This window comes from Talaromyces proteolyticus (genome assembly GCF_021365285.1).
Source record: "Talaromyces proteolyticus strain PMI_201 chromosome Unknown BGW36scaffold_11, whole genome shotgun sequence".
In the NCBI taxonomy this organism is placed as follows: Eukaryota; Fungi; Ascomycota; class Eurotiomycetes; order Eurotiales; family Trichocomaceae; genus Talaromyces; species Talaromyces proteolyticus.
This window is the reverse complement of record NW_025764287.1, coordinates 983648-998499: the sequence shown is the minus strand read 5'-3', so window position 1 is coordinate 998499 and position 14852 is coordinate 983648. Positions and strand designations below refer to the sequence as shown.

At 46.1% G+C, this 14852-nt stretch overlaps 6 protein-coding genes across 6 annotated transcripts; 5 read left to right on the top strand and 1 right to left on the bottom strand.

Moving 5' to 3' along the window:
• Positions 1 to 1450: 1450 nt before the first annotated feature.
• Positions 1451 to 3135, top strand: BGW36DRAFT_303785 (putative acetyl-CoA hydrolase Ach1; the record flags this gene model as incomplete). The annotated part of the gene is made up of 3 exons (XM_046211915.1): positions 1451 to 1593; positions 1659 to 1899; positions 1945 to 3135. 3 exons carry the CDS (start codon positions 1451 to 1453, stop codon positions 3133 to 3135), a joined length of 1575 nt encoding a protein of 524 aa, XP_046068143.1.
• Positions 3136 to 4190: 1055 nt separating this feature from the next.
• Positions 4191 to 5773, top strand: BGW36DRAFT_431372 (uncharacterized protein; the record flags this gene model as incomplete). Its single annotated transcript, XM_046220973.1, has 2 exons — positions 4191 to 5631; positions 5682 to 5773. 2 exons carry the CDS (start codon positions 4191 to 4193, stop codon positions 5771 to 5773), a joined length of 1533 nt encoding a protein of 510 aa, XP_046068142.1.
• Positions 5774 to 6401: 628 nt separating this feature from the next.
• Positions 6402 to 7394, top strand: BGW36DRAFT_303309 (uncharacterized protein; the record flags this gene model as incomplete). Its single annotated transcript, XM_046211867.1, has 1 exon — positions 6402 to 7394. One exon carries the CDS (start codon positions 6402 to 6404, stop codon positions 7392 to 7394), a length of 993 nt encoding a protein of 330 aa, XP_046068141.1.
• Positions 7395 to 8161: 767 nt separating this feature from the next.
• Positions 8162 to 9294, top strand: BGW36DRAFT_410637 (uncharacterized protein). The gene is made up of 2 exons (XM_046219147.1): positions 8162 to 8265; positions 8335 to 9294. Exon 2 carries the CDS (start codon positions 8494 to 8496, stop codon positions 8794 to 8796), a length of 303 nt encoding a protein of 100 aa, XP_046068140.1. The 5' UTR covers positions 8162 to 8265; positions 8335 to 8493; the 3' UTR covers positions 8797 to 9294.
• Positions 9295 to 10470: 1176 nt separating this feature from the next.
• Positions 10471 to 11970, top strand: BGW36DRAFT_431369 (organic solute transporter Ostalpha-domain-containing protein; the record flags this gene model as incomplete). Its single annotated transcript, XM_046220972.1, has 6 exons — positions 10471 to 10507; positions 10563 to 10713; positions 10787 to 11084; positions 11190 to 11315; positions 11369 to 11518; positions 11569 to 11970. The coding sequence occupies 6 exons, from the start codon at positions 10471 to 10473 to the stop codon at positions 11968 to 11970; spliced, it is 1164 nt and encodes a 387-aa protein (XP_046068139.1).
• A 400-nt stretch (positions 11971 to 12370) lies between these two features.
• On the bottom strand, positions 12371 to 12971 carry BGW36DRAFT_363151 (hydrophobic surface binding protein A-domain-containing protein; the record flags this gene model as incomplete). The annotated part of the gene is made up of 2 exons (XM_046214440.1): positions 12371 to 12556; positions 12642 to 12971. 2 exons carry the CDS (start codon positions 12969 to 12971, stop codon positions 12371 to 12373), a joined length of 516 nt encoding a protein of 171 aa, XP_046068138.1.
• Positions 12972 to 14852: the final 1881 nt, after the last annotated feature.

Genomic DNA, 14852 nt, shown 5'->3' with positions numbered 1-14852 from the left:
TGGCACCTGGATGAGCCGGGGTTACTAAGAAACTCCTAATTCTACGGTTCAAACCTAGTCCACAATGGTAGATATCTCAAGAATGAACATGATCCTTTTTCTTGTCTATGCTTGATATTTGGTTAGAATTGCATTGATATGATAAACTTCACTGCATATTGACTGCATAACACAGATTTTTACTGTGTTTGACTACATATATTCAATAAAGCTAATTATCTGTTGGTCGATGCATATCTCAATAATGATTATCTAGTCCATCGGGCAGTTGATTTGAGCATTAATAAAACGCCGCCCTAATCCAAGAAACTGCTAGCTTCCGAGTTTATACACATACAGATACTTGTCTGAGGCACATGTCCCGTGCCAAACGACCTGTACTCTATGTCAGTTATGTAGTAAATACTCTAGTCAACCCAAGTCTAGTATTGAGTATTCATCGACATTTTTTCATATTGAAGGATCCATCGTAGCATCTGAAATGAACGGTCGCCTAACAGCTATCAGTCAAAACGGCAGTGACGATCCCTAAGCCTATGCATCCGCCGAACACTGGCTATACAAAGTGTAGTAGAAGAAAGAAGAATAGAAGAACAGAAGAAGAATAGAAGATCCGTCCGGCCGAGCAGATAGCCGGCCGAGTAGCCGATGTGGCCCAAGCTCCAGGTCGCCGAGATCTTTGCCCTGTAGCCTTATTGCCTTATTTGTCTTCTGTGCGCCGATGTAGCCGATATGGTCGGTCGATCGGAATGGTCAATTATTGTATATTCATATTTATTATACACTAGGACCATTGAGAAGGATACGCATCGGCATGCTTTAGGATGGTGGAAGGTGTATGTACAATTATAGATCAACCAGTAGATAGAGGCAGATTACGTCACTAGGTGAGCTAGTTAATTGCCTATCCGCTCATCACTTCATCATCGACTGGTGCAACACAGCGGCAGCAAACAACATAAATGATATTATAACAATAATTAAATAATATATATAATATATATTGTGATAATTAAGTAATACATATAATATATAATTTGATCCGCCGGCCACGCCACCGGCCAAGCGGTCTGATTGGCCACTCCAACCATTGTTTCTGGGCTTGTTATCCAGAAATATCCGGCGGTCCTGCAGAATCCACCCAGGGTCCCCAGTCTTTTCTTTTCTTTTCTTTTTAACCCATTTATTCCCTTTCCTCCTGTTCCTCCCAGTTGCTCATTCCCTTTCTGTTTCCGTTTGTCGACCCCAGATCCTATTCTTGGCTGGAGGCCTGTTGTCTGTCTTATCACGATAACGACTGCCGGCGCCATTTTGAACCCCGGTTCCTTTTTCTACTTCCTTTCGTCTTTTTCGATTATCTCTCTTTTCCTTCGTCGTCACTCGCCTTGGTTTCTCTTCGCTCTTACCTCTTGCTACACCAGAGTCGAATCTAGAATCCGAGTCGTACATCATGGCTGCTTCAGCGTTATTGAAGAGCCGTGTCCGTCGCCCATCGTACCTGAGCAAGCTGGCCAAAGCAGAAGACCTCATTGACCTGTTTCCTCATGGCTCATACATTGGATGGTCTGGCTTCACTGGTGTTGGTTATCCAAAGTGAGCTTCCATTGTCACTCTTCCTCGATTGTTTCGTGTGAGATATACTAATATTGCCCGCCCAGGATGGTGCCAACAGCCCTGGCCGACCATGTGGAAAAGAACAACCTCCAAGGAAAGCTCAAATATACCCTCTTCGTTGGAGCCTCGTCCGGTGCAGAGACAGAGAACCGCTGGGCGCGCCTGAACATGATTGAGCGTCGCAGTCCGCACCAGGTCGGCAAGGAAATCGCAAAGGGGATTAACAATGGAAACATCAAGTTCTTTGACAAGCATCTCAGCATGTTTCCGTCCGATCTTGTTTACGTATGTTTCTTGATGGTGCTGATCGCTCGTGGCTAATGGCTGCAGGGATGGTATACGAAAGACCGGCCGCATAATAAACTTGACGTCACTGTCATCGAGGCAACCGCCATTACTGAAGATGGTGGTATTATTCCGGGTGCCTCTGTCGGTGCATCTCCAGAGCTCGTGCAGATGGCCGACAAGATCATTATCGAAGTGAACACCGCCACGCCCTCCTTCGAAGGTCTGCACGATATCAGCTTGTCCGACAAACCCCCCCGGCGCAAACCATACCTTATCCTCTCCCCTGAAGACCGCATTGGCACACCCCACATCCCCGTCGACCCCGAGAAAGTCGTCGCCATTGTCGAATCCGACTACCCAGACGCAACGCAGCCCAATTCCCCCGAAGACGAGTCATCCCGCGCCATTGCCCGCAACCTGATCGATTTCCTGCAGCACGAGGTCAAGATGGGCCGTCTCCCCGAGAGCCTCCTCCCAATCCAGTCTGGAATTGGCAATATTGCCAACGCAGTAATCGGCGGGCTGAGCCATGGCGCGAACTTCCGTAATCTCAAGGTGTGGACTGAGGTCCTTCAGGATTCCTTCCTCGACCTGTTCGACAGCGGACACCTCGACTTCGCAACCGCCACCTCAATCCGCTTCTCGCCCGACGGCTTCAAGCGCTTCTACGACGGCTGGGAGCACTACTACCCGAAACTCCTCCTCCGCTCGCAACAAGTCTCCAACTCCCCCGAAATAATCCGACGATTGGGGGTCATTGGCATGAACACACCCGTCGAAGTCGACATCTACGCGCACGCCAACAGCACCTGCGTGATGGGCTCGCGCATGCTGAACGGGCTCGGTGGGTCGGCGGATTTCCTGCGCAATGCGAAATACAGTATCATGCACACGCCCAGCACGCGGCCGACCAAGTCCGACCCAACGGGGGTTAGCTGCATTGTTCCTATGTGCACGCACGTCGACCAGACAGAGCATGATCTGGACGTAGTCGTGACCGAGCAGGGACTCGCTGACGTGCGCGGTTTGAGTCCTAGGGAACGCGCGCGTGTTATTATTGATAAGTGCGCGCATCCAGAATACAAGCCCATCCTGCAAGACTATTTCGATCGCGCCGAGTTCGAGTGTCTGAAGAAGGGAATGGGTCATGAGCCGCATATGTTGTTCAAGGTGTTCAAAATGCACCAGCAGTTGGCGGAGAAGGGGTCGATGAAGATCGATTCCTGGGAGTAATCATCTGACTGCCACATTTTATTACCTAAGGCTTGCGATTCCTGAGAGCTGTATGAGCAAAGAGCCTGAATGAGGATTGCTCCTTTTCTTCGATTATTACCCCGTATCATGTCATAGCTAGGATGGCAGATGATATCACGTGAGCACCTAATCTACAATAAACTAATAATAGTCCTCCGCATTAGTACAACGGTAGATCCTCGACTCCAGCCTCCTAGTATCTGCCACCTGCAGTCCGAGGACTGCTGTACTCCGTGCTTCGTACGGAGAAGTCAATATCAAATAACTTCGTCCTATCACTCTCACCAGGGCCCCTCTTACGTGCTCTTACGCACACGCAGTCCATCCATGCCTCTACCGTTTTCGGAATGCACTCTACACATGGCTGGTTTGTGCCACGCTAGCCGTGCCATCCGCAGCCAATGAGCGGCACTAGTCTGGCACAATTATAAGATCAGCCAATTCCAGCCAATACCCATCCTAGTTTTTTGGGCCCGACGGCGCCCGGGCGGATGGGAAGTGGGCCACAGTGCGTCGCGTTAGCGTGGCAATCCAAATCATAGGCCCGATACTACAGTAATTTCTTAATAGTCGCCGCATAGTCTGCGCCTAGTCCATGCGCAGGGTTGCATGGACCTCCCGCAGCATACAGTGGTGTACTAGATGGTATTTGGAATAATGTTATGGAAGCGAGTGATAGATCACATCGTCAGGACTATCCTCCGTAAGCATGAGTGAGCCTGACGAATCTGCTGATCAGAAGAACTTAGAAGAATGGAGCTGGATGGGGAAAGGGGGCCTAGTTAGATCGGTGCCCACGCCACCTGCGTCGCATTTAAGGTTAGGAACGAACCATAAGCCATAAGTAGGCGACGGGCTCTGCTTCTTGTTTGTCTCAACGTCCCAACTCCTCTGCCTGTCTGCGATGAGAACCCTTCTGGAATTAATACGGTGATAAAATGGTGACTGCGCGAATGAACCATCTTGGCTGAATGCCGTCGCCGACATAACATATCTTAACACCGAAACAGTAGCAACAAATTACTTGATAGACAATGGCAAACCTTTACTCGATCGCTCGCCCACCGCCGCCGCAGCTGGGCTATGCTAATCCGCCGTTTCCGACTCAATATGGCTTTGAAGTTGGGGCGGCGTTGATGATGTCGGCGGTACCTTCCCAGTCTCTGCCGATGCGGCAATATCCATCGGAACCACAATTACAACCACAATCACAATCACAGTCACCGCCAACTGACGCACACACCCGCTCATACGAACAGAAGGATGTAAAGGAAAATCGCGATGAGGCAAGTCGCAAGAAGAAGAGACGCCGAGGAACAGGGTCTTCGACTGAGAGCATCTCCTCTGCTATTCCCACTACTACTGCTGGTGGTGGTAGTGGAGAGGTTAATGTTATCAACCGCGTCCCCCCCGCCAAAGAGCGTCGACGCACACAAATGCGTCTCGCACAGCGCGCCTACCGCCAGCGCAAGCAGCACGAGCTATCAACAACGCAGCGGAAACTGTCGTGTATGGGCGACGCGATCACGGAATTGGGCACGACGTATGTGTCCCTGAATTCTAGGTTGGCCACGTCCGGGTTGTTGGCGCTGCAGCCTGATTTGGCACGGGATTTGCAAGAGATGGCGGTTAAATTCCAGGCGCTGATCCAGATGTCTTCATCGGAGGAGGAGATGGGGGAGAGTAGTCATTCAGATCATAAAAGCTCCGCGTCGCCACCTGTGGGGGTTACTTCGACTTCGACGGAGACAGGGATGATGTTGCCCCATGGCCCTGGCTCGCAGCCCTCGAGCTCGCCACCAAGTCTTGCAGTTACGAAAGTTGAAGAAGATGTCTATCCCCTGTCGAGTCCCGATTTGCTGTTTTATGGGCAGGGACTGCCGTCGTATGGACAGCAAGTCACGCTTGGGCCCGGTACCACGATGAGCATGCCCACCCTCCCTGCTCCCGTCTACCTTAGCGAACCCTCGACATACAGCTTCCAAGAAACGACCTTCGCCCGGCGCCTGCAACGCACATGCATCGAAAAGGCCTACAGAATCCTCCTCACCATCACTCATCCGGCCAAAGTCGCGCGCGTCTTCAAACTCATCTATCGGATCTGGAGCAAAGACCACCTACTCACAAAGTTCCGTCAAGCTATATCCAGCTGGGAGCTAGACGACCCGTCAACGCCCTTCTTCGCCGTCGGCGGTGCTGCCACGCACTACCCCCGCCGCTCAAATCAGCTCATCCAGCCTGTCACAAACGGGCCGTGGCCAATACACATGGCCGAGATCCGGCAGCAGGGGCCCAACCCGAGCGTTGAGGGGATTATTCGATATTTGGGTATGAATGACTGCGAATGGTACGATGCGTATGATATAGAGGGGTATTTGCGGGATATGGGGATTTTCCTAGAGGGTCATACCGCGTATGCTGAGTTCATGCAGGGGGGACTGCCGGCGGTGTTAAATGTAGACTGTTTTATTGATCGTGGGTCTACCTATTTTCTTATATGGGTATGATGATGCTGATTGTGATAGGGCTTATTTCGAAAGCAGTGTGTTTGGGACGGAGTCCGGGGTTTCGGAAAGATGATGTTGTCGAGGAGTTTTATCGGTCAATTGAGTCGTGATTTTATCATTGCGTTTCAGCAGAACAGTTGATCAGAATGGCCAATGGGCGATGAGGGCAGATCAGGTAGTCAGCCGAGAGCATGTTGCCAATCGCCCAGCCACCACCCACCACCGTTTGAAGAACAGCCGAATGACACGCAGGAAGTTAGCATAGCAGGTTGCAAACTGACTTGCTGTTGCTGCTAACAGCCCACGACATATATAGTGTTCACACAATCCTGACAGCGCGCTCATATAGTCAGGCTGCATTTCGAGCGACGCAGCCCCCTTCACAGAAAGGTCCTTTCATTGCCATTACTATGATAGTGTATACTAAAGTGACCAGTCGAGATCTTATCCTCTTCCAAGCAAACAATCAACACAATTATCACGTGATTTAATATCACGTGATGTCGTATTGTGACTCACTAGCATAGGAGATAGAAACTCGAGTCGTCCCCGCGAATACGAGGTCCTATGCCCAGCTGACAAATTGTTCCTGGAATCTTATAGATTGTGTTCAGAACCTCGATATTTGTTTAGACAATAGAGTATAAATTCTTTCCTCTTGCACGATAAGGAAAAACATACGCTGCGTTAAGCAACCTGTTACTCTCTCTTCTCAGCAAGTGTGTATAATCGAAGACAATGGCATCCCCATCTCCACAGAAGCTGGCCTACATTACCTTCGATGTATTCACGAAAACTCGATTTATGGGCAACCCACTTGCCATAGTCAAGGTTCCGCAATCAGTAACCCTAACCCAGGCAGACAAGCAGAAAATTGCTCGGGAATTCAACTATTCGGAGACCGTCATTTTACAGGAAAATGACCAGGAGCTGGCTCAAAACTCGGCCATTCCCGAGTGGAAGATCGGAATCTTTTTAACGACAGCCGAAATCCCTTTCGCAGGACATCCAACCATTGGGACAACGTGCTATCTTGGCGCCCAACTCCAGGCGGCACGTGGCCATTCAGAATCATCGAATTACCCTATCCATGGAAAGGTCATAGCTAAGGCTGGTCCTATCCCCTTTACTTACGATCCTGTGTTGAAGACCAGTTCTGTCGAAGTGCCACAAAACTTTCATTTGCATGAGAAGGTGCTTACGGTTAATGAGGCACTGTTTTATGGCCTCGCACCTACAATTGTCGAGAACATGGTACGTCCACCGGCATTTGTGTCTTTGGTTAAAGGGATGACCTTCATTCTTGTCGAATTGCCCTCTCTGGAGATTTTGAATGAGGTTCGTCCTGGTCTCCGAGAAGTCAATGTCGACGGCCAATTAGATACAGAATGGCACCCCGATGGAACTTTTACTGCTTTTGCTTTCTTCGTCCGGCTCGGAAAATCTCCTAATGGCTCGAGCAAGCTGAGGACCAGAGTCGTCTTTGGCTCTACAGAGGATCCCGCCACTGGCGCTGCTTCTTGCGCCCTTACCGCTTATCTTTCGCTTTTCAACCCTGACAAGGGAGACGTATCAGGAGCTCAGAAATTTGAGATTACACAGGGAGTGGAGATGGGACGTGAGAGTCACATACAGCTAGATGTCACCTTGAACGCTTCAAACACTCATGTTGAACGCTTGATGCTAGGAGGTTCGGCTGTACAGGTTATGGAGGGCTCCATCACCTTGTAGACCATAGTTTTTGTTTTATCGCGATATGGACGCGTTTTGGCCATCTTTCACTCAGTGTATAGTATGGAGAATAAACCATTATTAGTTACGCGCAGGTGCATATTTAGGCATATTAGTCTCTCATAGCGCGGCAGTCCCGCGAAATCATTCTAGGATAGATATTACCTTGCTCTGGGTATCCTATCTTGCTATAAAAAATGAGATGGTGTAGTACTTGTTCTATTTCGCTGTGGTGTGAATCCAGCCTTGCCAATGAAGCTCCGGCCTCCATCGTATACCACCGAGCGTCTGGGTGATTTATTAAGACTGGGAAGTCTCAAAAGCAGCTGGCCTTGCATGTTAATGAGAAGGCGTTTTGTTGACAGGGGTTTTCAACTTCATCGACTTGGTCTCGTCACGATCATGGGGTCGAGCAAAGTCAGAGCTCCCCCCTCTGGGGCCTGATTGTGTATTGATATGACCACTCGAGATCGTATCTGCAGATGAATTAGCAGGTCTGACAACCGGACGTCTTCCAGCGAAGATTCTACAAGTATAAGTATTAGTATTAGTATTGGACAGAAAACCGTCGCAAGACAACCTTGAACCTTGATAATATTAACATTATTATCAAACCAATCAATTAATTATCACCCATGTAATAATACACTGCTAATATTAATTATCTTTATCCAAATATAGAAATTGCTAACCGGAAAGCGTTGGCGGACTAACTAACGCTCTAGACCCCGCGGCTCAGCCTCATCCATCGCCGCCTTTCCTTTCACCTTTCCTTTGTTTTTGTTTATTTATTCGGTTTACTGGTTCTCGAATAGACCTGATTTTGAGAAATTTCTTGTTATTTTTAGCGTCTGCTGGTGAATGATTGAAGGTGCGTAGTGTTTCCTCTCAAAGTAGTATTCGCAGCAGATCAAGGTGATCAACGTTGACAGGTTCCTAGCTCGACATGTTGATTTCGTGACTACCAGCTTCAAATTGAACCCTTTATTCGTTCCGCTGGCGACACTATATACAATATTGAATACCCAGCGCCAGCTCCACCACCTCCAAACCACGAAGCCGACATCAATCAAAGCAAATCACCAAAAGAACATTAAAAATGACAAACAACAACCTCCCAGTGGGCTACGAAAATAACAACACCACTCTAGCCCCCGGTTTCATTGCCCTAATCGTCGTCGTAGGGCTCCTCTTTATATTCACCATGATGTCCTTCGGCTTCTACATTTACGCGCGACGCCGCGGCCTAGAGTGGTCGTTTTGCTATCCCTGCCGGTACTACGATGAGGAGGAAGAGGAGAGGAGGCGGTATTGGTGGTGGCAGAGGCAGCAGCAGGCATATGGGTATCCTGCGCCAGCGCCAGGCCAGGGACAGACCGTTACGATGGCGAGGTATGCTTAGGTATACCAACTGCAGAGATGGTGCAGATACATGTATAGACTGTGCGTACGTGGGAGGTTATGATTTCTGGAAACGAAGTTTTTTGTTTATTGTAATGTATATCAGCGCTAAAATGTGTATATGGAGAGAACCATGTCAAATGCTGCTCTAAATTCCTCGGCATCTGGGTTTGGAGTGGTCAGCATACAGCGAAGGACAGATAGATCGGATCGCAGAGGACAATACTGGCATCTTCTTCGCATGGGGTAGAAGGTGGTTTGGTTGCATATACAGTGGTTATTGAAGGGCTGGGTACTGAGATGTCTACCATTTTAAATTAAGCGCTACAACGCATTCCTCGAGCTTGAAGGACTGTGTACATACCCCCTTAGCGTTGCGGATCTGTCTGAATTTTTATATTCCAATCAATGTCAGTCAAGTGGTCAATTGATACTATTTTCCTTTTCAAATGTTGCTATAAGTTTACATTATGTTTATGTTTATTCGATAGAGATATGGATCATTCTCGACTTTGAAATGCACCCTTTCTGGGAAGAATTGAACCCTTGTTGCAGAATTGCCTAGCCGTCGAGTCGGTTAAGAAGCCTCCATGTGCCTGGTTGCAAACAAAGATGAGAAATGCTTCGCACTCGTAAATTCATAGCATTGCTCCATCAAAATGATTGTATTCGTATTAACAGTTCGAAGACTTCCAAGTGAGTGAGAGGTTTGCTATGCTGATTAATGTATTAGGATGATTAGGTCTCGGCGGAGACTTTTCAGACCTATTCTATCACCTGTAAGCCTAACACGATTTAAGCCGGAGCTTTGAGGTGGTTGAGAGATCCTCCGCTAATTTTGATATTTAACGCTAGTGTTAAAAATGATGCAATTTAGGCAACGAGTAATTTACACATTTATTAATGGATTTCTATAACAGAATAAATGGAGTGTAATGTTAAAATCACCTTAATTAAGCCTAAAAGCATTTGAAAAAGGCGATGTTCTATTTATATAAGAAGTAGTAGTAGTGGACTCGCTAACGTTATGAGGTCTACTACAAAATTGATCTTGTATTTTAGAAATATATCTGTGTGCAATACAAAAACCGAAAAATTATGCAAACATTCAATATTACTAGCTATTAATATCAATTGATACTTTGATTAGTACTCGTAAATTTTAGTGCCAACACGAACTCTACTTTTAATAGTATAACCAATAATATCACTGGCCTGGAATGTTCCCAAGCCACTCCGAGCCCCGGATTAAGTACTTAAGATTTATCCAAGACCCATGTGGTAAAGAGCCATAATGTTAGCGGCATAATATTAATGTCTCGTATATTCTCTAATGGCGAAAGGCAACCCTGCCTTCAATAATAATCTGCAGCTAAAATTTCAAGCCCCATCTCAGCCTTTGTCGATCCCAATTATCGCCCCGCTGATTACTGGCTCAGCATTGAGTCGACGTTCCATCTACACAACATATGTAAGATCAATATGCTGCTAAGCGATTGCTTGTCTTACGGGCAACGGCTTCGATTTCCCATGTGGATGCTGGATGACGGACAGCGGAGGATCGCCATCTCATACATATATGGGCGGATGTTCATTCCCAGATTTTATCATTTCTGTTCTTTCTCCTATCCCACCACCAGTTTAGGTTCACATAATAATTGTTGCGACTTCAGCCATGCCATCCTGCGATTCCAGCGCCGTGGATGGAACGAGTAAGTTTTGCGGTAGCCTTCAATTCAATCTTCTTGCTAATGTCTTTCTAATTAGTTTCTGAAACAAGGCTCTGGGAAGGGGGTTGGATGTTTCATAATCTAGCCATCATTCTTTGTGCAATATTCACTCTCATAGCTTTCATTATCGCCGGCATTCTGATCATCGGCCATGCGACCCATTACAGCCGACCATCTGAGCAAAGATAGTATGTATATATCTTTAGACAACTGTTGGCATATGTGTTCATGAAAAACCTAACTAGTAATTTCAAATTTTAGTATTCTTCGAATTCTTTTCATGATTCCAATATACTCGTTGACATCCTTTCTCTGTGTGGCCTTTTATAAGAAAACGGTCATTTTTCAGCTTATAGGTAATTGTTACGAGCCTTTTACTATTGCATCCTTCTTTGCATTACTCTGTAACTATATCGTCCCGGATCTTCATGACCAGAAAGAATATTTCCGACACATTAAGCCAGTGAACTGGGTATGGCCAGTTACTTGGTTTCAGAAATTCACTGGCGGTCAAAATGGAATATGGCGGCAGCCTCGTAGCGGATTGACCTGGTTCAATGTATGTTTTCCCGAATCATGATTCATCATTTGGATATCTGGAGCTGCAGAGATATAAGTTTCGCATTGATTTTAACTATGTTGCTGACCGTACTTCTTACGTTAGGTCATTTGGATAGGCGTATTTCATTATTGCTTCATTCGGGTGGTGATGACAGTCATTGCTGTGGTGGCAGAGTCAACCAATGTCTATTGTGAGACTTCGATTAGCCCGGTCTTTGCCCACTTTTGGGTAATTCGCAGCTTCTTATACAGTCCAGTTCAACACTTCTGACAGCTAAATAGGTCCTCCTAATCGAATCCATTGCTGTCTCAATCGCAATGTACTGTTTGATTCAGTTCTATATTCAGATTAAAGGTGATATCGCGCAACACAAACCATTTCTAAAAATTGTGTGCATCAAGCTCGTGATTTTCTTGTCGTTCTGGCAGTCGGTTAGTTATTTTCTACATTATTGTAAAATTTTCTAAGCTCATGTATATAGACCATTATCGACCTTCTTACATCTTCCGGGCTTGTCAAAGGATCCGACAAAATCGCTCTACAAGATTGGAATAACGCGTTGCCCAACCTCCTCATTTGCATGGAGATGGCCACGTTCGCCGTTCTTCACCTCTGGGGCTTTCCATGGCGACACTATGTGATCAACATGCAGAAGGACGGCAATATTAGAGAAAGGATCCAAGAATATCACGGAGGCCGGCTAGGCACTGCAGCCATAATGGATGCAATGAATCCATGGGATCTCTGCAAGGCAATTGCCCGTGGCCTGCGCTGGTTGTTTGTCGGCCGTAAACAACGTATGCTAGACCAAAGCTATCAGCTCGCGGCGAACAGAGGGTCGCAAGAACACCATGAATACCATCACCTACCGGAGACTGTATAATTTTTGATTCAATGAAACCATATAATGGCGCAATGACCTCATATATGTATATGTATAGAGAGTATGATCAATTGCATTTGTATTAAATCTGTGGTTGATCAGAGAGGTTGACATGCGGATAGAGAGGACTGATTAATAGTGATTTACGACAAGAGATTCTCAATGCACCGCTAGCTAGTTATATTTCGCCTGCCTTTCAATACCGGTTTCTGTCCAACAGTGAGAGGGATTATTTGTACGATTGAGGGACCCTTTCCAACAACTACTAGTATGCATCTTTTTAGAGAATGTTATTAAAGCGTAATAGAAAAATATTGTCATATTTGGAAATGGAAGGTTTAATTTAATCAGCTTCGAGCCTAGCTAAACATATAAAGCTCGGGGAAGTGACAAAAGTCCCCTAGTAAGCAGAGATGGCACTAGCAAAGGATGAGTCAATAGCTGTTGCGGCGGTCTCGATCGAAGTTGCATCGGATGAAGCGACCTTGGACTCCAGTGCGGTAGTGAGCTCATCAGCGAGAGTCTTCAAGTCCTCCAAATTGGACTGTACAGTGCTTGTGAAGCCAATTGCCGAAACCTCAGAAGCCTACATTTCTATCAGTATGGAAAAAGACCTGGAAATTGGGTGAAAGACACTCGAAGAGGATATGTAGACGAAAGCATAAACATACCTTGGCGACCAGATCGCTAAGAGTGGTCGCGATAACGGGCTGCAAAGCTACAATTTCATTTGTAACTGTGGTACTGTCACTTGAGCTAAATGCAGATGAAGAGTTCGTATCGGTGATGGCCGTGTTGATGTCAGTCTTGATTGTAGAAACATCACTGAGTAACGGGATCGCTGTAAGGAGGGATCCGTCCCAGCCAGTGATGTCAGAGTCCAGTTTTTGAACGTCACTAGTAATAGTGGTGATGTCGGTTGCCACTGAACGCTTTGCAATGGGGCTTGCATTGATAAGGCTGAGCCCGAGAAGAACAATAGTCAAGAGCTTTCCCAACATGGTGAATTTGGTGTATATGCGTAAGTATCTACGTTGATTTCTTGAGATGTTATATCAAATACCAATGATCGTCGTTGACGGACTTAATTATGAATCCTTCGAGGGATATAACGCGAAATGAAGGGCTCCTTTATACTTGAATCCCATCACTCTCCCCTCCATCCCGTGCCGCTTCACAATAGTTTCATTGGGGGAAATACCTTCAAGAGTATATCATCTTGATGTCACGGTTACCTTGCTAAATAAGTACAATATTTGATGAATGTAAAAATTGGACATTCTTCTTTATGTGAGGGAAATTTTTCCGGAGGAGGAGTAGGCTGGCAGAGAGGATCTTCACTATTTTCATCAACGCCTCATTGCACTAAAATGAGCCAAATTGAACGCATGATGAGACAACCTAGATAAACTGATAACCTTATTCGCGGAAATACATTAAGAGCTCCTGAATAAGGTATAATTTGCATTTGAAGACAGCTGACGTACCACTGATGACCAATTGAATGTTATGGCCGATGTTGCAACACCCCGCATTATGCCTCCTTTTTAGCCAATAAAATGTGGGCCTCATGGCATACCTCGCAAGAGTTGCGAATATCGAATAAGATACTATATTCTAGCGTCGGTCTTCTCGATCAGCACGATGTGAATCACTAGAGGATTCATTTCGCCTTGAATGGAAGGCAGGTTGGATCGTGAGTGACGGTTTCTGGCCCATCGTCGTCTCATCCATCAGATACAATTAATACAAGTCCATTGTTTCATTATGCAAGGATAGTACGTAGTCCCATAATCTGGACGAAATATTGCCTTCATTTCCACAGGAAAACTCGATTCTACAAACGCACTGGACACGGTACTAGACTGTTCAGGAATTCAATTGGATATATCCCTTCGCATCGAAACCAAATTGCTATCTGCGAGATTGATCTTATCACATGGTTGGCCTGTAACCAGTGATTTAAGTTTTTTCAGGATTGTAATACGGTAAAATGAGAACCAGCCCACAATATGTTATTTCCTTAGAACAAAGCCATCAGCTAAGCCTTCAATGGAGAAATTTGTCTTTTATAAGAGATAGTCCGCTAGATGTAGTTCCGCTTCCGTATTGGCGCCCCATTTTCACCCGGTATCACATGGCCGCACCTGATGTTCCAGGCGTCCCCGCGGGATGTAGAAACCATACCAAAGGATCGAAGACTCGATCCCCTTGAGAGACATGTGATCTTAACTCATCTTGCAGCTGTAAGAGAGCTCGTATAGGGAAGGGCGAATGAACCAGTATTGCCTTAAACCCTCGTGAACTGGTTTCAGGTTTAGCTTCCAGTACCAGGAAAGGAAATAAGAGTGGGTCAGCTTCTTTCTTAAATGGTGTGATTTTGAGAATATCCGTAATAATATCCTCTGGGGGTTTCCGTATCTCTGGCCTAATAGGACTAGACGACAAGGTATCAAAGTTGTGCATATTTTGCAACCCAAATACATGGCCCGCGCCTTGTTTCGGGAGCTTAGGCTTCATATTATCATCATATATGACGAATTCACCTACTCGGTCATTCAAGAAAGGATTATTCCCAATTGTGTAGCTATAGTAGTCAGAATAATTCTCTCTACTCCCACGGACATGATTATATAACTGACAAATATTTAGGTCGCTCATCAGAGGGACTTCGACATGGACGCTGAGCGATTTGGCGTCGCACATATACTTTATGTAGGTATGTATATATAACCCAAATGACACTGTTCATACAATTCGATGGACTGGTTTGAAAGTCGGGCGTATAGGAAATTCTACTCACCAAACGACTTCCACCATAAATCTTCACAATACGTTATTTTCACGTCCAAAACGCCATCCTAATTCATTACGCTCTTGAC